Source organism: Heptranchias perlo, chromosome 41 (assembly GCF_035084215.1).
Source record: "Heptranchias perlo isolate sHepPer1 chromosome 41, sHepPer1.hap1, whole genome shotgun sequence".
NCBI classification, from domain to species: domain Eukaryota; kingdom Metazoa; phylum Chordata; class Chondrichthyes; order Hexanchiformes; family Hexanchidae; genus Heptranchias; species Heptranchias perlo.
The window spans coordinates 6,241,460-6,262,658 of record NC_090365.1 but is presented as its reverse complement, the minus strand read 5'-3'; the positions used below and the strand labels follow the sequence as shown (position 1 = coordinate 6,262,658).

Here is a 21,199-nt window from a genome sequence, read left to right as displayed (position 1 = left end):
CAGCGGCAGCTGAAATGGTGAGATGTCAAGTTTAACTTTTAAATCCCTTTTCTATCCGAGTGCTTTGCCTTTACGGGCTGCATGGGTACCTACCATTGAGCTTGGGTGTGGGGGACACAGAGGAACATACCATGGAGTGTTGAGGGGGATTGGCCACAGAGTGTTTGATGGGACAGTGTAGAGGGAGCTTTACTCTGTATCTAACCCGTGCTGTACCTGCCTTGGGAGTGTTTGATGGGACAGTGTAGAGGGAGCTTTACTCTGTATCGAACCCGTGCTGTACCAGCCCTGGGAGTGTTTGATGGGACAGTGTAGAGGGAGCTTTACTCTGTATCTAACCCATGCTGTACCTGCCCTGGGAGTGTTTGATGGGACAGTGTAGAGGGAGCTTTGCTCTGTATCTAACCCATGATGCACCTGCCCTGGAATGTTTGACGGAACAGTGTAGAGGGAGCTTTACTCTGTATCTAACCCGTGCTGTACCTGCCCTGGGAGTGTTTGATGGGACAGTGTAGAGGGAGCTTTACTCTGTATCTAACCTGTGCTGTACCTGCCTTGGGAGTGTTTGATGGGACAGTGTAGAGGGAGCTTTACTCTGTATCGAACCCGTGCTGTACCAGCCCTGGGAGTGTTTGATGGGACAGTGTAGAGGGAGCTTTACTCTGCATCTAACCCGTGCTGTACCTGCCTTGGGAGTGTTTGATGGGACAGTGTAGAGGGAGCTTTACTCTGTATCTAACCTGTGCTGTACCTGCCTTGGGAGTGTTTGATGGGACAGTGTAGAGGGAGCTTTACTCTGTATCTAACCTGTGCTGTACCTGCCCTGGGAGTGTTTGATGGGACAGTGTAGAGGGAGCTTTACTCTGAATCTAACCCGTGCTGTACCTGCCCTGGGAGTGTTTGATGGGACAGTGTAGAGGGAGCTTTACTCTGAATCTAACCCGTGCTGTACCTGCCCTGGGAGTGTTTGATGGGACAGTGTAGAGGGAGCTTTACTCTGTATCTAACCCATGCTGTACCTGCCCTGGGAGTGTTTGATGGGACAGTGTAGAGGGAGCTTTACTCTGTATCTAGCCCGTGCTGTACCTGCCCTGGGAGTGTTTGATGGGACAGTGTAGAGGGAGCTTTACTCTGTATCTAACCCGTGCTGTACCTGCCCTGGGAGTGTTTGATGGGACAGTGTAGAGGGAGCTTTACTCTGAATCTAACCCGTGCTGTACCTGCCCTGGGAATGTTTGATGGGACAGTGTAGAGGGAGCTTTACTCTGTATCTAACCCGTGCTGTACCTGCCCTGGGATTGTTTGATGGGACAGTGTAGAGGGAGCTTTACTCTGTATCTAACCCATGCTGTACCTGCCCTGGGAGTGTTTGATGGGACAGTGTAGAGGGAGCTTTACTCTGTATCTAACCCGTGCTGTACCTGCCCTGGGAGTGTTTGATGGGACAGTGTAGAGGGAGCTTTACTCTGTATCGAACCCGTGCTGTACCTGCCCTGGGAGTGTTTGATGGGACAGTGTAGAGGGAGCTTTACTCTGTATCTAACCCGTGCTGTACCTGCCCTGGGAATGTTTGATGGGACAGTGTAGAGGGAGCTTTACTCTGTATCTAACCCGTGCTGTACCTGCCCTGGGATTGTTTGATGGGACAGTGTAGAGGGAGCTTTACTCTGTATCTAACCCATGCTGTACCTGCCCTGGGAGTGTTTGATGGGACAGTGTAGAGGGAGCTTTACTCTGTATCTAACCCGTGCTGTACCTGCCTTGGGAGCATTTGATGGGACAGTGTAGAGGGAGCTTTACTCTGTATCTAACCCGTGCTGTACCTGCACGGAGAGTGTTTGATGTCAACACTTGTTCCCTGAAATGGGAAAGTGTCCCATTCGCAGCCTCACCTTGATAAACATGAAAACCTGAAGTAAAATTTCTTACAAATGCAGTTAAAGGCAGTGGAGAGGGAGTAACAAGGCTGTAATTACACAGAGGAGATAAGCTTATGCTTTGCCCTTGCGGGTGGTATCATTATCTGGAACACTCCAATAAATTGTGGTCTTATCTCCCACTCCCAGTTACATAAAAAATGTGCGCAAGGACCAAAAGTGAACTCACTGACCTCACCGAAACCACATCGCATCACTGACTGGCATTCCACAATTTATACGCCTGGAAATTAAACCTCCAAACATTTTTATATCAATTTCCAGCTATATATTGTAACAGTTGCTTGAATTCAAATTCTTTGATCCATTCAGTAAGTTGTTCTACTATTTAGAGCATCAGTTTCCTTCTGAATGTGAGACAGACCTCAGCATTTTGGGAGGAGGGCGATCTCTCCAAGTGTCGCCTGCAATCCGCTTCTGGGGATCGGTGCTGGGGAGGTGTACTGAGTGGGGTGTCCCAGAGATCGGTCCTGTGGAGATATACTGAGTGGGGTGTCCCAGAGATCGGTCCTGGGGAGATGTACTGAGTGGGGTGTCCCAGAGATCGGTCCTGGGGAGATGTACTGAGTGGGGTGTCCCAGAGATCGGTCCTGGGGAGATGTACTGAGTGGGGTGTCCCAGAGATCGATCCTGGGGAGATGTACTGAGTGGGGTGTCCCAGAGATCGGTCCTGGGGAGAGGACTGAGTGGGGTGTCCCAGAGATCGGTCCTGGGGAGATGTACTGAGTGGGGTGTCCCAGAGATCGGTCCTGGGGAGATGTACTGAGTGGGGTGTCCCAGAGATCGGTCCTGGGGAGATGTACTGAGTGGGGTGTCCCAGAGATCGGTCCTGGGGAGATGTACTGAGTGGGGTGTCCCAGAGATCGGTCCTGGGGAGATGTACTGAATGGGGTGTCCCAGAGATCGGTCCTGGGGAGATGTACTGAGTGGGGTGTCCCAGAGATCGGTCCTGGGGAGATGTACTGAGTGGGGTGTCCCAGAGATCGGTCCTGGGGAGATGTACTGAGTGGGGTGTCCCAGAGATCGGTGCTGGGGAGATGGATTCAGAAATACAAGATCACCAGAAAATTACTGATGAGAAAGGACATTTGGTCCATCATCCATCCAGAGAGATCTTGATGTCACCTCAATGCAAGCTTCTAATTGTTTCTTAAAGGATTCCAGGGTTTTGCCTCCATTTCCCCATCTGGAAATTTATTCCACTATCTCTGCCTGAAGAAGAATTTCCCGATATCAGTCTGGAAATTCAATACAGATAAGTGCAAAATCTTACACATTGAAACAACAAATGGGGTATATCCCCCATTTGTTGTTTCAATGTGTAAGATTTTGGTCAAACTAGCTTGAGGAGGGGCTAAAAGAAATGTGGGAGTGACAGTAGATTCCACAGTGCTTGATGCCAACACTGGCTTCTTGAAATGCAAAATAGTCCATCCCCCAGCTCTAACATCCCTCACCTTTATATGAACACAATTTTTTTTGAAGAAACTTGCTTAATAAAAAGAATCAGTCATTCCCACTTTCTATTCATAAGAACATAGGAACAGGAGTAGGTCATTCAGCCCCTCGTGCCTGCTCCGCCATTTGATAAGATCATGGCTGATCTGTGATCTAACTCCATATACCTGCCTTTGGCCCATATCCCTTAATACCTTTGGTTGCCAAAAAGCTATCTATCCCAGATTTAAATTTAGCAATTGAGCTAGTATCAATTGCCATTCGCAGAAGAGAGTTCCAAACTTCTACCACCCTTTGTGTGTAGAAATGTTTTCTAATCTCGCTCCTGAAAGGTCTGGCTCTAATTTTTAGACTGTGCCCCCTACTCCTAGAATCCCCAACCAGCAGAAATAGTTTCTCTCTATCCACCTTATCTCTTCCCCTTAATATCTTATAAACTTCGATCAGATCACCCCTTAACCTTCGAAACTCTGGAGAATACAACCCCAATTTGTGTAATCTCTCCTCGTAACTTAACCCTTGAAGTCCGGGTATTATTCTAGTAAACCTACACTGCACTCCCTCCAAGGCCAATATGTCCTTCCGAAGGTGCGGTGCCCAGAACTGTTCACAGTACTCCAGGTGCGGTCTAACCAGGGTTTTGTATAGCTGCAGCATAACTTCCCCCTTGTACTCTAATCCTCTAGATATAAAGGCCAGTATTCCATTAGCCTTATTGATGGTGCTTCCATGAAGGGTTTGCACAGGGCAGACGTTGTGTGAGGCATTGGATATAATGCAAACTCAAATCTGCAATTGTAAAGCCAATTATAATCTATAGTAAGGTTAGGATTATTGAAACGTAGGATATTCTCAGGAACGGTAACCGGTTCCTGCTACTTGCAATGCTTGGACTCCCACAGATCAGTACGTTCACAAGGTCTACAGTGTCCCATCCTTGTCAGTCACAGGTGCAGATATACAGATTCTGCTAAGTATTCCACTTACTTCAACAAGGGACAGGCACCCTGCACACCAATTGGATACAAAATTGGATTGACGACAGAAGACAGAGGGTGGTTGTAGAGGGTTGTTTTTCAAACTGGAGGCCTGTGACCAGCGGTGTGCCTCAGGGATCAGTGCTGGGTCCGCTGTTATTTGTTATTTATATTAATGATTTGGATGAGAATTTAGGAGGCATGGTTAGTAAGTTTGCAGATGACACCAAGATTGGTGGCATTGTGGACAGTGAAGAAGGTTATTTAGGATTGCAACGGGATCTTGATAAATTGGGCCAGTGGGCCGATGAATGGCAGATGGAGTTTAATTTAAATAAATGTGAGGTGATGCATTTTGGTAGATCGAATTGGGCCAGGACCTACTCCGTTAATGGTAGGGCGTTGGGGAGAGTTATAGAACAAAGAGATCTAGGAGTACAGGTTCATAGCTCCTTGAAAGTGGAGTCACAGGTGGATAGGGTGGTGAAGAAGGCATTCAGCATGCTTGGTTTCATTAGTCAGAACATTGAATACAGGAGTTGGGATGTCTTGTTGAAGTTGTACAAGACATTAGTAAGGCCACACTTGGAATACTGTGTACAGCTCTGGTCACCCTATTATAGAAAGGATATTATTAAACTAGAAAGAGTGCAGAAAAGATTTACTAGGATGCTACCGGGACTTGATGGTTTGACTTATAGGGCGAGGTTGGATAGACTGAGACTTTATTCCCTGGAGAGTAGGAGGTTTAGGGGTGATCTTATAGAAATCTATAAAATAATGAGGGGTATAGATAAGGTAGATAGTCAAAATCTTTTCCCAAAGGTAGGGGAGTCTATAACGAGGGGGCATAGATTTAAGGTAAGAGGGGAGAGATACAAAAGGGTCCAGAGGGGCAATTTTTTCACTCATAGGGTGGTGAGTGTCTGGAACGAGCTGCCAGAGGCAGTAGTAGAGGCGGGTACAATTTTGTCTTTTAAAAAGCATTTGGACAGTTACATGGGTAAGATGGGTATAGAGGGATATGGACCAAGTGCAGGCAATTGGGACTAGCTTAGTGGTATAAACTGGGCGACATGGACATGTTGGGCCGAAGGGCCTGTTTCCATGTTGTAAACTTCTATGATTCTATGATTCTAGTCTAGTATTCCCTCTGCATGCGGGAAATTGTGGCCACTCTTCCTAAACTCACTGCACCTGAATGAAGTAAAGAAGAAAAAAAAAATCACCACCCGCGTAAAACAATGGAGGCCAAGTTCTGAAGGCAAAATGTCGGGTCGGTGGGATTGTGGAAGGCTGAAGTCTGGAAAATTTTCAACACCTTACTTTGTTTATAAATGCACGATCCACCAGTGACCCTCTGCTAGAAAATGGGCATCGGGGAAGGACAGGATTGGGCTTGGTTGTGATGCCTCCCATGGGCGAACAGTCTACATGTACTCATTGTTGCGGCACTTAGCTGAGATAACAGAAAATGACTGGCACATGTTAGATAGAAGACCACAGAAAGTTTATACGGCAATAAAACAAAAAAATGATTTAAAAGGGTATGGGGAAAGGGAAGGGAAATGGGAATTAGTAGATAGCTCTTTCAGAGAGCCAGTACAGGCTCAATGGGCCAAAAGGCCTTCTACTGTGCTGAAAAATTCAATCATTCTATGAAAGTTTATAAATTGCAATAGCATGGATTAGTAATCACACCAGTATAGGTATTACCAATCATATAAATATATAGCCCTGTTAATGCAGTACTGGAATCATAGAATCTTGCAGCACTGAAGGAGGCCATTCGACCCGTCGTACCTGTGCCGGCTCTTTGAAAGAGTACCTCCGCCAGCCCTACAACCAACAACAACAATTTGCATTTATATAGCACCTTTAAAGTAGTAAAATGTTCCAAGGCGCTTCACATAGGGGCGATTATCAAACCAAATTTGACACCAGGCCACATAAGGAGATATTAGGACAGGTTGTACAAAGAGGGAGGTTTTAAGGAGCGTCTTAAAGGAGGAGAGAGAGGTGGAGAGGTTTAAGGAGGGAATTCCAGAGCTTGGGGCCTGGGCAGCTGAAGGCACGGCCGCCAATGGAGAGGCCGATTAAAAATCGGGGATGCGCAAGAGGCAAGAATTGGAGGAGCGCAGAGAATTTGGAGGGTTGTAAGGCTGGAGAAGATTATAGAGATAGGGAGGAGTCTCTTGCGCACCTGCAATTCTGGCCTCTTGCGCATCCCCGATTTTCATCTAAGCTCTGGAAGTCCCTCCCTAAGCCCCTCTCCACCTCTCTCTCCTCCTTTAAGACGCTCCTTAAAACCTACCTCTTTGACCAAGCTTTTGGTCACCCGTCCTAATACCTCCTTATGTGACTGGATGTGAAATTTTGTTTGATAATCGCTCCTGTGGAGTGCCTTGGGACGTTTTAAGAGGTGAAAGGTGCTATACAAATGCAGGTGGTGGTTGTTGTTTTTCTTTTTTTTCTTTTTTTTCCTTTTTATAAGAAGGAGGGGTTTCGGGTGTGTTTATGTGTGAAAATCCAAAAGAAAAACCAAAACAAGTTCAAATTATAATTTTATTATCCTTGTCCATGATGCACTCCAGCCCCTGTGGTGCCCACCGGTCACGGAAAGCCTCGAGCGTTCCGGTAGACACCGCGTGCTCCATCTCCAGGGCCACCCGGGCGCGGAGGATTCCACGGAAGACCTGCCGCCCCCACCCCCCTCCTCACCGGGCGGCCAAAGATCAGGAGCGTGGGACTGAAGTGCAGCCGGAACTTGAGGAGCAGCCCCTCCGAATAATCAAACAGGGGCTGCAGTCTCCCACGCCCCGTGAACAAATGAAACACGGACTCGTCCAGGCCGCAGAAATTGCAGGCGGCCTGGGAGTCCGTGAAGTGGCGTAAACGCCTATTGGACGCGACTGCTCCGTGCAACGCTCTCCACCCCAGATCCCCGATGGAACACGGGAGGATCCCCGAGTAGAGAGCCCCCCACTGGGGACCCCCGCCTCCGCCGGACGGCAGGATGGTACGCCAGGGCGTGTCCGGGCGAGAGACGAGGGCGAGGAAGTGGAGAGCGTGCAGGAGCAGCCCGTACAGGAAATCCCTCCGCGCGGAGTGAAAAGGCACGGAGCGGATTTCCGAGAGACGGCTCAAGTTGTGAGGCGCGGCCCCCCGAGGGAGGTTTCGGGGTCTGGCGCCGAGGAGGAATTCCGTCCGAACGGGGGTCAGATCGGACGGGATGGCTCCGCACGCCTGAGCCGCCTCCACACCCCGAGTGGAGACAGGGCCGAGCGCCGATTTCAACGCCTGGATGGCGGCGGCCGCATCCCCGACATGCCACGAGGACTTCCGTGCGGCGAGCGCCCACGGCTCCAACCAGACCCTCCGCCATCCAGGACATCCCTGACTCTGGTTACCCGACCAGCCATGGCCATCCGCTCCGTAAGCCGCGAGCGGCCGAAGCCGACACCGCGGAGGAACAGATTCCCGAGCAGCGGCTCCTGCAGGACGGCCGCTACCCCCGACGGGCGAGAGCACCGGCTGGAGGCCACCATGTTCCAGACCCTGAGCAGATCCTGGTAAAAGACAGGCAGCTCCTGCAAAGACTTGCGGCCGCCCAGCAGCGAGATAAACAGGAGCTGCGTGTCGTAGTTCAGGCCGTGCAGCCGGCGGAAAAAATACATCGCCGGCGCACGCCATCTAAGAGGACGCTCCGCGTACAGGTATCGCTGCAGCGTCCGAAGGCGGAAAGTTGCCACCTGGGTGCGGACGCACACCAGCCCCTGACCGCCCTCCCTAAGCGGGAGACTCAGGACCGCGGCAGCGACCCAGTGCATCCCTTTGGCCCAGAAGAAGTCAACGAGCTTCTTCTGAATCTTGGCGACAAACTCAGGAGGAGGGGTCAAAGTGACCAACCGGTACCACAACATGGCGGCCACCAGCTGGTTTATGACCAGCGCTCGACCCCTGTAGGATAACACTCGGAGCAGTCCTGTCCAGCGCGCCAGGCGAGCGGTGACTTTGGCCTCCAGCTCTTGCCAGTTCGCCGGCCAGGCTTCCTCGGCAGGGCTAAGGTAGACTCCCAGGTACCGGAGGCGCGTGGTGCTCCAGGCGAAAGGCCGTAGCTCCTCCGGCAGGGAGTCCACCCGCCACTGACCCACCAGGAGTCCGGAACATTTCTCCCAGTTGATCCTTGCGGAGGACGCCGCAGAGTAGACCTCTTGGCACTCGCGCATCCTCCGCAAGTCAACGGGATCCGTGACCACGAGGAGCACGTCGTCGGCGTAAGCCGAAAGGACGACCTCCACCTCCGGCTCGCGCAGAGCCAGTCCCGACAGCCTCTTGCGCACGAGGCGCAGGAAAGGCTCCACGCAGACGGCGTATAACTGGCCGGACATGGGGCACCCCTGAGGCACTCCTCTCCCGAAGCGAAGGGGGCGCCGTCAAGGATCCGTTAACCTTAATCAGACACTCCGCGGCGGCGTACAGAAGTCGGGTCCGGGCGACGAGACGCGACCCGAACCCGAAAGCGCGCAGAGTCCCGAATAAGTACACGTGATCCACCCTGTCGAACGCCTTCTCCTGATCCAGGGAAAGGAAGGCGACCGACAGACCAGCCCTCTGGGAATGGTGGATCAGGTCCCGGACCAGCTGGATGTTATCGTGGATCTTCCGGCCCGGGACCGTGTAGGACTGGTCGGGGTGGGTCATGTGGGCCAGCACGGTGCCGAGGCGAGCAGACATTGCCCTTGGCGAAGACCTTATAACCCGTGCTGAGGAGTTTTTAAGGTGGCGGAGATCCCCCTTCTTCGGCAGCAGGACCACGACCGCCCTGCGCCACGAAAGGGGCATCTCCCCGGTCGCCAGACATTCCCCCTGGACCCGCGCGTAGTCGCCCCCCCCCCCCACCCCCACCCAGGACGTCCCAGAAGGCCCAGAGGAACTCCACCGTCAGCTCGTCCAGCCCCGGGGATTTCCCCAATGGTGGTTGTTGTTGCTGCATTGAGGGCTCTGAGCACCAAAGAACTACAACTCCCAGCGTCCCTTGCGACAAATCACCCTCTATTTCCTGTCTGCCATGGTGTCATTTCCGGTCTCTCCCATGCCAGTGCAACTACAACCTAACGTGTTGATGGGCGCTGTTGATTGACAGGGATGCCAACCAATCGTATTCGGAACTATGCGGGACCAGCGGCACGGAGCCAATAAGCGGGCGACTAAGGGCTCATCAAGTTACTTAGGCTCGACTTTCTTTGGCCAGTTTCCCCCCCCTCCCCCCTGTTGCGGGGCATTTGTCGAAATCCCCTCCCCCCTCCCCCCCCCCCCCAGGTGAGAAAAATCGAGAAAATTCGACGCCGGACGGGTAAATAATCGATATTCTTGACTGAATGTCGGGTACGAGCTGTCGATTGGGACTGGAGCCGGATCGATTGGATGACATTTATTTTTTTTCTTTGAAGAAACGTGTGGAGGGAGGAGGAGGGGGAGAATTAGGCCTCGACCATCACCTGAGTGAGTGAGTGAGTGTGCGAAGCTCCATGGCGGCGGCGGGGTGAGTACACTGTGGGCGATGGCTGCCCGGAGAAGGAGGGAGGGAGAGAAAGTTGAGGGAGGGAGGGGGGGAAGGGGAGCCTGAGGTGTTCGCCATTTCTGTGCTGTGTGGTTGAGAGTTTGGTGCTGAGGGAAGGAGGGAGGGAGAAAGAGAGAGGAGGAGGAAGAAGAGGAGGAGGAGGAGGAGGGGATTAAACCATAAACCACTTCACGTCAAGTGGGGTCTGAGGAGAAGCCTGAGCTTCTGCTGCTTCACAATTTATAATTTATCCCAACAACAACCACCCAAAAAAAAAATACCCTCCCCAGCTCCAGGAAACATCCTGATTCCTCATGGAAAAGCTGAGCACACAGCATTGGTATGTAGATTTGCTCCTTCCCTCCTCTCTCTCTCTCTGCTCAATGCTTTCATTCTGCTTCCCTTTTCATTTTTTAAGAACAAAATCTATATTTTCAAATATCTCAAGACCCTGAGATATTTCAGTTGATTTTTTCTTTCTCTCTCTCTCTCTCTCGCTGGGTTTTCTCAAATGTGAGGGTTTAATTTAATGGAGGTTGTTTTCTCTGAGCTGAGCCCCCATGTGTGAAAACATGTTGAAAGGGAGGATCACAGTTACTGAATGGGCAAATTACTGTAAAATAGACTCCATGCAACATCAGGACATTTTTAGTAAGTATAATGAAAGATTGCACGATCTAGATGACCTATTTGACAATTCCTGTCTAGCACCAGTTTGAGATTATTTTGTAGCTTAAAAGCTGATCTTATATTTATAATCTCAATATTGCACCTATGTATACATAAAAAGTTATAAATATCAATGCATTGTGTCAGGAATGGTTTTAGAGTTCAGTAAGATATAATTATCATCTAATCTAAAAAATAAATTGTATGTATAGCCAAAATGTTGTACGAATGAGGAGTTCAGTATGGTGAACTATTGACTTTTGTATGGGACATTTTTGAACATTATGCCTTTTTTGACGGGAACGGTAAAGGAAGACTTAAAGCTATGATCGGTGCACCTTTTTAAAAAGGAATTGTGTGGGCTAAATTTATTAATAGAAAAATACTTCTTTTTTTGTGGTTGGCTAACTGTGCGGCCTGTGGGTTGCCTGTTGCTCTCGCCCACTATTACCTGCTGATGTGAATTAGCAGACGATCGTGAGAACAATTTCCTTCCACCTGAAGGCTGTTTGCCAATTACGTTTGACGTTTCGGTTCGTGATTGTAGGAAATACATCATGGCATTGTAATGTTTCTGGAATATTTATTGACTTTAAATGAAGTGAATTTTGGTAAGGGATGACAACACTGCTGATGCCAGGCTTTCCCATTTTGGGCATCAAGTGTCAGCATCAAGCAATTCCAGGTCAAGGTGTACAGTAAATCTCCCTCTTCTGCATGAACAACGTACCTTTAATCTTGCAGAGCAGCTTCTGCTTCACTAGTCTGTCATTTTCTATTTACTGCACCACCACTCAAACTACCCCTTAACCTGGCAACCTCACGAGCAATGTGCCCATTGCTCGTGAGGTTGCCAGGTTAAGGGGTAGTTTGTGCTGAGTGTCCATGACTGCTGCGAGCGCTCGCTTGACGTAGGATTGTCACAGACAAGAGGAAACTTTCATTGAGTCTGGCTTGGGTTTGAGCCAAAGTGTCGGAGGGAACTTTTTAATTTAGTAATAGAAGAGATAATGTATTCAAAATATATTAAGGTGAGATTACTTTTTTTAAATTTAGAATGTTTTTTTAAAAATAATTTATTGATCAGTATATTCACTGCACTTAATAAATTCTGCTTGCAGATGCTATTTCTGGCTTCACCCAAGTGGCCATTTTTCACGTGAGCCTTGACAGTGATTATCCATCAGCTATTCAACTGTATGAGGTATCATGGTTGAGCCTGATCCTGTCATTGCCCAAAATCCACATACATGCACTTCCCAGGCACTGTCACTGGATATGTGATCAGCAGGATCTCTGGCTGTTTTCCTTATCCTAACCCAGGGACACCGAAGTGAATTTTAACACTCCTCTCCCACCATCCCACCTAAGATTAGTTAACTCTGCATGGACTGGGGAATCAGCTAATATTTAAAAATGATCCTCCTGACAGTACAGGTATGTTGCTGTGCTTCTGATTGTTTATGAAGTAAAAGCACTCAGGGTATCTCTGGATATTCAAAGTAAAATCGGATCTGGGCGATAGTGGCACATCGAATTGCAAAATGAAAAAATGGTTACTATTTTTGCATGTGTTTTCATTGGTTAATGTGAAATTATTAAAATTAAATGGCCTTTTTTCAGTACATGCAGAATAATGTATGGCGAGCTGTGAGATTGAAGGCAGCAATGGAATCAAAAGTTTCTGATGTCATAAACTTAGTGAAAACATGAGCAGCCTGTGATGTAAAAAAAACTTGTAGTTTTGTGGCCCCTCCCCCCCCCCCCCCCCCCCAACCTCCCCTTTCCAACTTTCTTCCTGTTTCTCCTGACATTCTGGGGTCCAGTTCGTTATTTAGGTGCCAGACACCATTGGTACCTCGCACCCGAGTGGCCATTCTTCAAGCATGAACTGACACTTCAGGCTGTTCCATTGTTGTGGGTATCGTGGATGAGCCTGATTTTGACTATACGCCACTTTTCAGAATGGGACCTCCTTGATCGTGATGAGCAGCAGTACTCTGGCTGATTTCTTCTCCTCTCAGCCAGACACCCCCCCCCCCCCCCCCCCCCCCCAAGCTGGGGAATCAAAGTTAGCAGTAGCATCCTTATTGTCGCCCCCGTTGAGATCAGCTAACACTAAGACAGGCAATCAAACCTTGGACATTCTAGCTTTGTATGACTCAGCTGCACAACAGGGCAGTGCCGTAGCAGCTGACCTGACTTGTGTTTTGTGGTACACATCAGTCATGCTGTAGGGAAAACGGAAGTTATTCTGAGTTATATGTAGGTGAAAAGGTATTTAAAGGAAGGCTTGAAAATATTTTCAATATCGCATGACTGCAGAATTCCTTGGATTAGGAGAAGGAAAACAACCAGAGATCCTGCTGCTGGTTGCATATCCAGTGACAGTTCCTGGATTCAAGGTATCTTGAAGCTGGAATAGTTTTCAGTATCATCTGATCCTTGATTGGGTTATAAATAAGTATGAGTGGAGTGGGGTACCAATGACTGAACCCTGCAGTGCTCGTGTGTCACATACTAGGCTATGCAGACCTGAAGATCACTGGTTTTATTCCTGGTCTGTGCTGAGTTAGTTGATAGTAGTGGGGTACTAAAGTTGGACTGAATGCCACCGCACTGTAGAAGGGGGGGAAAAATAAGTCAAGGTTTCTGCTCCTGATCGCTAAGCAGGAGTCCTCGCTACAAAGTGTGTACAGAAACAGGAATGGGGTTGGTCCTGAAGGGTTGAACGGTCTCGTGGCCCTGACTCTCTTGGCTGGATCTTAGGCGAGGTTCCAGAAAGTTGTTTGTACCAGCGAACTGTACCCCAGCAAGAATTCCCAGCTCAACAGACTGGGCACCTGGTAGAGGTTGAGCGGTAGCATTGACAGTGTGGGATTGATCATGGTTGCCCTCTGCCATAGTCAATAATCCAGGTGTGCAGGCAGGGAGGATACAATGGGACAGTTGGGGAAATTGCCTTTTCTAATTAGGGTCTTCAATAATTTATTTTGAAGTGGGTTTGGATGAAGAAGGCACACATCCCATTTGATCTTGTGCTTCTGGCATACCAGCGCTATCATCTTCCCATTATAGCATCTGAATTGAATCCAGTGCCTTCGCCTGAACCCATTCCAGCTGTGTTAGTCACCCGCAATGCAAAGCAATACCTGATATCTGTTTTAAATTTTCCCTTCGCTACCCTGAACCTATGCCTTTTTGTCTTGCAGTCTCCGAAAGTAACATTTTGGGAGCACATGTGGCCTTAGCACTAACCCCTGGGGTAGCCCACTCAGTACTTCCCCTCATATGCTGTATGTTACTCTGTTTATTAATTTATTTTTTGCCATAAACCTTGTGTAGTTGAGGGGGAGGGGTGGGCAGCTTGCTGTCAGGCCACCACTAACTAATATCTGTTTAAAACAAAAACAGAAAATGCTGGAACTACAACAGGTCAGTCAGCATCTGTGGAGTGGACAGACCAGTAAATGATTTGGGTGTGGAACCTTCTGGTTTGAAGAAGAATTCACACCCGAAACATTAACTTGTCTGATGAAAGGTCTTCGACCTGAAATGTTAACTCTGTTTCTTTCTCCACGGATGCTGCCTCTTGCTGAGCTTTTCCAGCATTTTCTGTTTTTATTTCAGATTTCCAGCTTCTGCAGTATTTTGCTTTTGACATTAACTTATCTGTTTGTCTCCACAGATACTGACTGAGCTGCTGTGTGTTTACAGCATCTTTCTGTTTGTTTCAGATTTCCATATCTGTGGTATTTTTGTTTTTTTCCCTAATTTTTTGCTGCCAGGAAGCATGCAAGAGCAGCCCAGCGAAGACATGTGTCCACCTTGTTTTCTGTTCCTCCTTCACAGGAGCACAGCAGAGATTAGGAATTCAGTTGTGTGAGCCGTATCCCTTTTACTTTCAATTTTCTTTTGATGCTTCTCCCTTTTTGAAGAGGTGCAGTTTCATGAGCACCAGCAGCTCTCTAGTACCTCATCGAAGTGACCATTCTTTGTGTCAGCATTGATGGTGAATGTTGGGCTGTTTGACTATGGGAGTATAACACAACCAAGCCTGATCCCGTCCTAGCACATGTGCACGTTCCTAGAGTGGAGCCTCCAGTGATGTTATCATTCCCTGCTTAGTGCATTGTTGCTGATGCCAACTGGGTGGCCAGCCTCCATGCAAGCGTTCGCTAGTTCTGCACTTTATGGGCTGCTAGAAGATGCGTTAAGCGTCAATCGAGAGAGGAGTTGGAGGGCAACTCTCCTGTTTGTGTATATGTGCATGCTAGCATATATGTAATCTCAAACGCACCCTTCTCTTTCGCCCTTTCTTAATCTGTGGGAAATGCTTGGCCATAGCATGGAAAATTAATATCTTTTGATAGGCAAGTGTGTCTTTTTATTATTCCTTTTACTACAGATCAGGAACTTCTGATGCATGTAGGCTTGCACTACAACCTTCATTTTGATCTGATGGACAGGCTCTGCTTTCTTCCAAATTGAAAAATGTAAAGTCAACACCTGGGGGCAGGGGAGGGGGAGAAATTTTCATTCTTCACCTCACCACCTGGAAGGGAGGGAGGAGGAACTGGCCTGGAAAGGGATCTGTGCCCTCTACAATTTAGTCTCCTTTCGAGTTGTTTAAGCGGTGTTGATGGGTGGGCAGCATTTCTGAGTAGATGGGTGAAGCAAGGATGAGAACAATGTACATTCATGTGGCTCCCTCACCGTACATTGGGCAGGATTTAGGGTGCTACACTAATAGGCCAGTGTTCCTGCTTCAGTTCACTTATCTGTGAATCACAAAGTCCCAACGAAGGACTACAAACAAGAAGTGTTCAACTTGTGAAATCCAAGTGATCAGCTGCTTTAATTTTTTTTGTGTTGAATCTATTGATAGGAATTTGGGTGCTGAGAGCATCCCATTTGTAGCACTCAGCTGAGGATTTGTAATTCATATTAATTTCAGTACTTAATAAGAAAGAAAGACTCACACTTGTATAATACCTTTCACAACCTCGCGACATCCCAAAGCGTTTTACAGTCAATGAAGTACTTTTGAAGTGTAGTCACTGTTGTAATGTTGTACAAATTCTGAGTGGAACCAAATGATAAATGAGCCCTAACCAATCACTTCAAATCCGTTCAGAGTTGGTATGCAGTAGAAGCAGCCTATCTGACCTCTGTCCAAGGATAGTTAGATGGAATCAAAGAAGAATGAAAATTGCCGGAAGAGTGTGGAAAAATATAAGACCCGCGACAAAGGTGCAACCGTAACTGCGCCTTGCAGACAGCCGTCTCTCATTATTGTAAATGGCGTTCTGTGATGAATTTGTAGGATTTCAGCAAGGTGACGTCTTGGAATATTTACTTTTCTGGGGAATTTGGCTGACCTCCACTTAACGGTTTTCCCTAATCGGAAGCACGGTGGGGAATGTCATGTGTATAGAGTCACAGACATGGAAACCATATTCCACCAGTCAGTGGGGCATAGTGCAGCATATTGTTTTACTTGTGCAGTCAGGCTGGAGTGGAAGTTTATATTACGTTACTGGTGATTGGTGCTCCCTATCCATTGGTATTGCAGTGCCTGTGTTTCTATACACCTGTGCTTGCAGCCACTTGATCCACCAGCCCTGCAGTGTAATAGTCTTGCCAGTCTAAGGGTGGGAAAATACTTTTACCTGGTTTAATGGTCCACGATTAGCAAGTATCCAGTGATGATTTAGATATTTTAATAATTGCAAATAAAGTCTTGATTTCTTTTTTGTAGCTAATGGGATGGGTGACTTGTCCTTCAGTAAGAGAGAGTTTCACTATCAGTACACCCTCTTCTCTCCTGAAGACAATGACTTCTTGGGTACAGCTCACGATGGCAATGGCCCTCCAAGTGACTATTCAACTGATACCCACTTATCTTACCCAAGTGACTAATCACCTGATGTCCACGTCAGCATTTCCTAACAGGGTTTGCTGGATTAGAAGTGGGAACTTTCTTTCTTCGTAGCCCAAGGACACTGAAGTCATTTGTAGTGCTTCCCACTAATTTCCCCACTGAGATCAGCTAACTTGGCACAGACCAGGGATTTAACCTGCAACCTTCCTATCTGTGTGGTTCAGTACCATGTTGTATGGTGCTATTACCCATTGAACCATCAAGGCAGCAGCCTATAGGGACCATTTAAGTAACAAGTGTTGTACGCTATGCACTTGTATGGAAGTGATTTATCATTTAGGCTGAGACCAAAGTTGTTGGTGTTTTCTTTGTAATATTAATGCTTGCAAGGCAGGCGTCTGTGTAGAAATGTTTGAGCATTTCTTACTATAACTTTTCTCCACCTATCACTGCTTGTTAGTTGAGAGGGAAGGTGGACAGCATCCTTCCAGGTCCCTGCCATTGTTGACTTGTCTTTTTATACAGCTGTCCTTCACGTAGTTGCATGGATCATTAGAAGCTCCTGATGCAGAATTGTTGGTGACCGATGAATCCAAAGCAGGGTCAATAGATTTTGTCACACTGATTGCAGCATAGGGAGGTCTGCATGGAGACAGCTAGTTATTGCAGCCGCTGTATGGTTTTAGAGCTTTCTGCTCAACTCACAAAGATGTTCAGTTTTGAAATTAGATATTTTGCAGAGCAGTGTGCCACCATGGCCCATGAAACGGGAATGTTGCATGCTTTGACATTTTGTTTTAAAGGTGTTTTTGTACTTTTTCTTCCGGCTGTGGTGGAGTGCTTGCTTTGGAACGATGTAGCTGTCCAAACAAATTGGCCAGTAGGAAATATGCCAGTGTAGTTTCAGACAGTCCCTCTCCTCAGATGATTGAAATCAGGAGCTTGCATTGGAAACCACACCATGGTCTGTCTGTTCTTCTTCTCCAAATTCATCCCTCCTCCCTGAAGGTACTGTTCCACGGGTACCAGATACCCTCTAATATCTTGCCCAAGTTGCCCTGCTTCATGCATTACCCTTTAAAGTAAGTGTTGGCAGGCTGTTTGTCTGCGGGAGCACCTCATGGCTGAACCTAATCCAGTTTTTATGCGTCGTTCTTTCCAGGAGGGTGGTGAAGAGGAGTAAGAACCTGGACTTCTACCCCCACTGCCTCCCTTGGACAGTGAAGCCAATTATAGCACAGTACTCCGATTATGACCAGTGACTTGGCACAGACCAGGGATGGAACTTTGAATCTTCTGGTCTTTTATAGCTCAGCTTCTCACCTTAACCAGCTGAACCATTGTGTGATTATTTCTTTCAATGTATTTCAAAATCTAAGTGGAAGCCCTAATCACAGTAAAATATACTCTGAAATAAAACAGGATACTTTCTCTTTACAGTAAGGTCTCTGATCAGCAAAAGTTCTGCTTCCTTTCGAGGCAACACTGTGGTCAAGTGATCTGCAGTGTGATTTTGTGCAAATTCCTCGTCTGTATCCAGTGTGTGCCAGCACTGAGTGCTCTTCGAATACTAATAAATGCCAGATGTAGGTTGCTGAGGGAATGATGTCATACACTGATGGAAGTTAGTTCTTGGCTTAATATCTGCTCCAGATGGGGCTGGGGGCGTGAGCTGGGGTGGGGAGTTTTTTTTTCTTGGAAGTGTTTCTGACTGTATCAATTGGCAGTACTGTGTGCGTTCAGGGGAGTTCATTGCATAAGAGGGAGCTGAAAAACTGATGTAGCAAGCCTAATATCTCCAGTGTATATTCCCAAAGTTTGTGTCAACTCAGCTATTCCAGTGGCCACTTTCCAGCTCCCAATTTGTTGCCAAAGTTAATGGGAATGTGCTGGGAACAGTATCCACACTGTTGGTACCTATTTATATAGAGTATTTTTGTAGGTGCAGTTTGTTATTCCTTGTAAGTTAATGATGTAAGAGGGTGAATTGTTCTCATTTTCTGGAATTGTCTTGCAGGTATCCCAAATCCTATGGTACTTGCTGCCCTCCTTCTCCAACACATGCATGCACGTACAAAAGCACTTTTTTTCTTCCTACTCTTGCTAAGCTCTCTGCTTAGTTGCCCCCAGTGATGTCTTAGATGCAATGAGGAATTTGTTATAAAGGGAATTGTGGGTGCAAATTCAAATCCTACTGCTCCAGACCATGCCAGTTTGAGTGCCTTTAATTTTTTAAACAATGTGATGTTTGTAATTATAAATACGCATGCAAAAATCAGATCATGCAAAAATTGGACCATACATACTTGATTAGCAACACTTTTTTTCCCCAAGTGTCCAAAAATCATGTTGACATTTCTACAAGTGTCCCTATTGTAGGCTTCCTCGGAGCAGAATTTGCCTCACCCTTATCCTGGATAGGTTAACAAGCTTCTAATTTTTTTCCCCAACTGCAGTGAACCTCAGTGGTCTTGCATTCCTTTGCTTTCTATGCCAGGTGTATAACTAGCAGTGGCCTAATTAAGTTGCTTCAGTTTTACGTGCTATAGAAAGAAGAGGAAAGGAAGATTTTTATTTATATAGCACCTCAGGATGTCCCAAAGCACTTTGCAGCCAATTAAGTACTTTTGAAGTGTAGTTACTGTTGTAATGTAAAAAACACGGCAGCCAATTTGCTCACAGCAAGGTCCCACAAACAGCAATGTGATCTGTTTTAGTGATGTTTGGTTGAGGGATAAATATTAGCCAAGACACTGGGGTGAATGCCCCTGTGTTAATTGTATCCGTGTGATTTAGATCAATTAGTGTTAATTATATTCAGGTGGTGTGTATCAATTGGGACACTCATATCCATTTATATGAGAGCTTATCTAGAGTGTGGTTAGTGTTGATCTCTGATTAAAGGCTTGCAAGCAACTGAAGACCAGGCTCAAGTATTCTATTCTTCACCCGGCTATACAATTTGTAAAACCCTGCTCTTTGAATAGTGCCGTGGGATCTATTACGTCCACCTGAGGGAGCCGACATGGTCTCGATTTAACATCTCACCTGAAGGACGGCACCTCCGACAGTGTAGCACTCTCTCAGTACTGCACTGGAGTGTCAATCTAGATTTTTGGTCGAGTCTCTGGAATGGGCCTTGAACTCACAACCATCAGAGGCGAGAGTGCTACTACCACTGAGCCACGGCTGACATCCAGTGTCAGTGATATAGTGAGCAACAGGGTACATCCAAGTAGTAAGATATGAGTTGCTGCCCACAATTCTGCTCCACACACCTGTGTTAATCCATCTTGTATGTTGCTGTGGGGTTGTGCCAAGCAGCTTATGGGCATTTCCAAACCAGGTTATGTGGGAAGGGGGTGGGGGAAGGTAGAAAGAGAGTGAAAGTTGAACCGCATAGTGGGGGTCAGATTAAAATTTTCTCACTCTGCTGGCTTCTAATTTTAGCTGCATCACTTTGGGAAAGAGAGACTAATTCCCAGGCTGCCCTTGTTTACTGCTTAGTGGTGCATTCAGAGCAGTTTTGGCAGAGACCTGGGTGCAGGGTGGGCTGCACGGACTGTGGCCAAGAGGATGGGGAAGGGAAAAAAGGGGACTGTGGAAAATTGGAGCAAAAGTACGCTTAAAAATGTGTGTTTGTTATTTCTATATTTTTTATACCTTTTTTTTGTTTGTTTTAAACAGTGACGACAAGAAACCCTAACTGCAAGAAACAAGGAAAAATAAGCAAGTGCAGAGCTTCCAACGGTCTCCTGTCAGAAGTTGCCTGAAGTTGTTTCTCCATTGAATTGCCAGTGTTGACCGTGGTTCTCCTGAACTATTGTATCTGGGGGGGGGGGGTGGGGGGAAGAAGGAAAAAAGTACTCGTATCACCCAAAAAATGTTTTGACAGAAAAGGCACTGACTGTTACAAAGACAATAATCTTAACTACCCAGACTGAAAACATGTGACGTTCTTCTGTCGTGTTGGAGCCCGAGAAAAAGAGAAACAGATAATCGTGCAGGCTTGCGATCATGATGTTTCGAGATCAAGTTGGCGTGTTAGCTGGGTGGTTTAAGGGATGGAATGAATGTGAGCAGACAGTAGCCCTTTTGTCTCTACTGAAGAGGGTCAGTCGGACCCAGGCCCGATTTCTTCAGATCTGCTTGGAGCATTCGCTGGCCGACTGCACCGAAATCCACATACTGGAGGGAGAGGCCAATGATGCTGGTGAGTGGGTTCAGCCAACCTGGGCCCCATAGTAGAATTTATAGAATAATTCAAATTCTGATTCCCTGATTTTTTTTTAACAAGGGAGATTTAATAAGAGAGCTGGGCGCTCTCCTGATAGCTCAGTTGATAATGGCAGCGAGTAAATGAGCCATTAGGAAGGGCCGAGGTATGATCCCTGGTCTGTGTAGAATTAGCTGAGTGCAGCATCCGAATGTTGGTCTTTGTGTGAAAATTGTACGCTAACCATCACTGAAGGCCATAGAGGATACCTTGGGGATGTCCCAATGATTGTATAATGTGGGGATTCGGCTAGTGGTAGAGGGGGAGCTTTGCAAACTGATTTGCCAACAATAGTGAAAAAAAGTAGAAGCATGTAAGGCTAGCTTATTGAGAGTCCAGCTACCTTGCCATAGATAAGATTTAAAAACATTCAATATAATTTACAGCTCAGAGAACATACCCAATAAGAATAATAATTTTGGTATACTGAAGCAG

The 21,199-nt window shown here is 47.1% G+C and overlaps 1 protein-coding gene across 7 annotated transcripts in view; it reads left to right on the top strand.

Annotated features, from left to right (window-relative positions):
• Positions 1-21,199, top strand: part of LOC137305995 (protein Smaug homolog 1-like) — a 75,903-nt gene continuing 54,704 nt past the window's right edge. For 4 of the 7 annotated variants that reach the window (XM_067975003.1, XM_067975002.1, XM_067975001.1 and 1 more), the window contains exons 1-2: positions 9,695-9,917; positions 20,176-20,701. In XM_067975003.1, the coding sequence (XP_067831104.1) occupies positions 20,506-20,701 (196 nt within the window). In that variant the 5' untranslated portion in view covers positions 9,695-9,917; positions 20,176-20,505. Of the gene's footprint in view, positions 18-9,694; positions 9,918-10,108; positions 10,276-10,419; positions 10,587-20,175; positions 20,702-21,199 lie in introns of those variants that run through there. The other 3 variants (XM_067974997.1, XM_067974998.1, XM_067975000.1) reach the window with 3 other exon arrangements.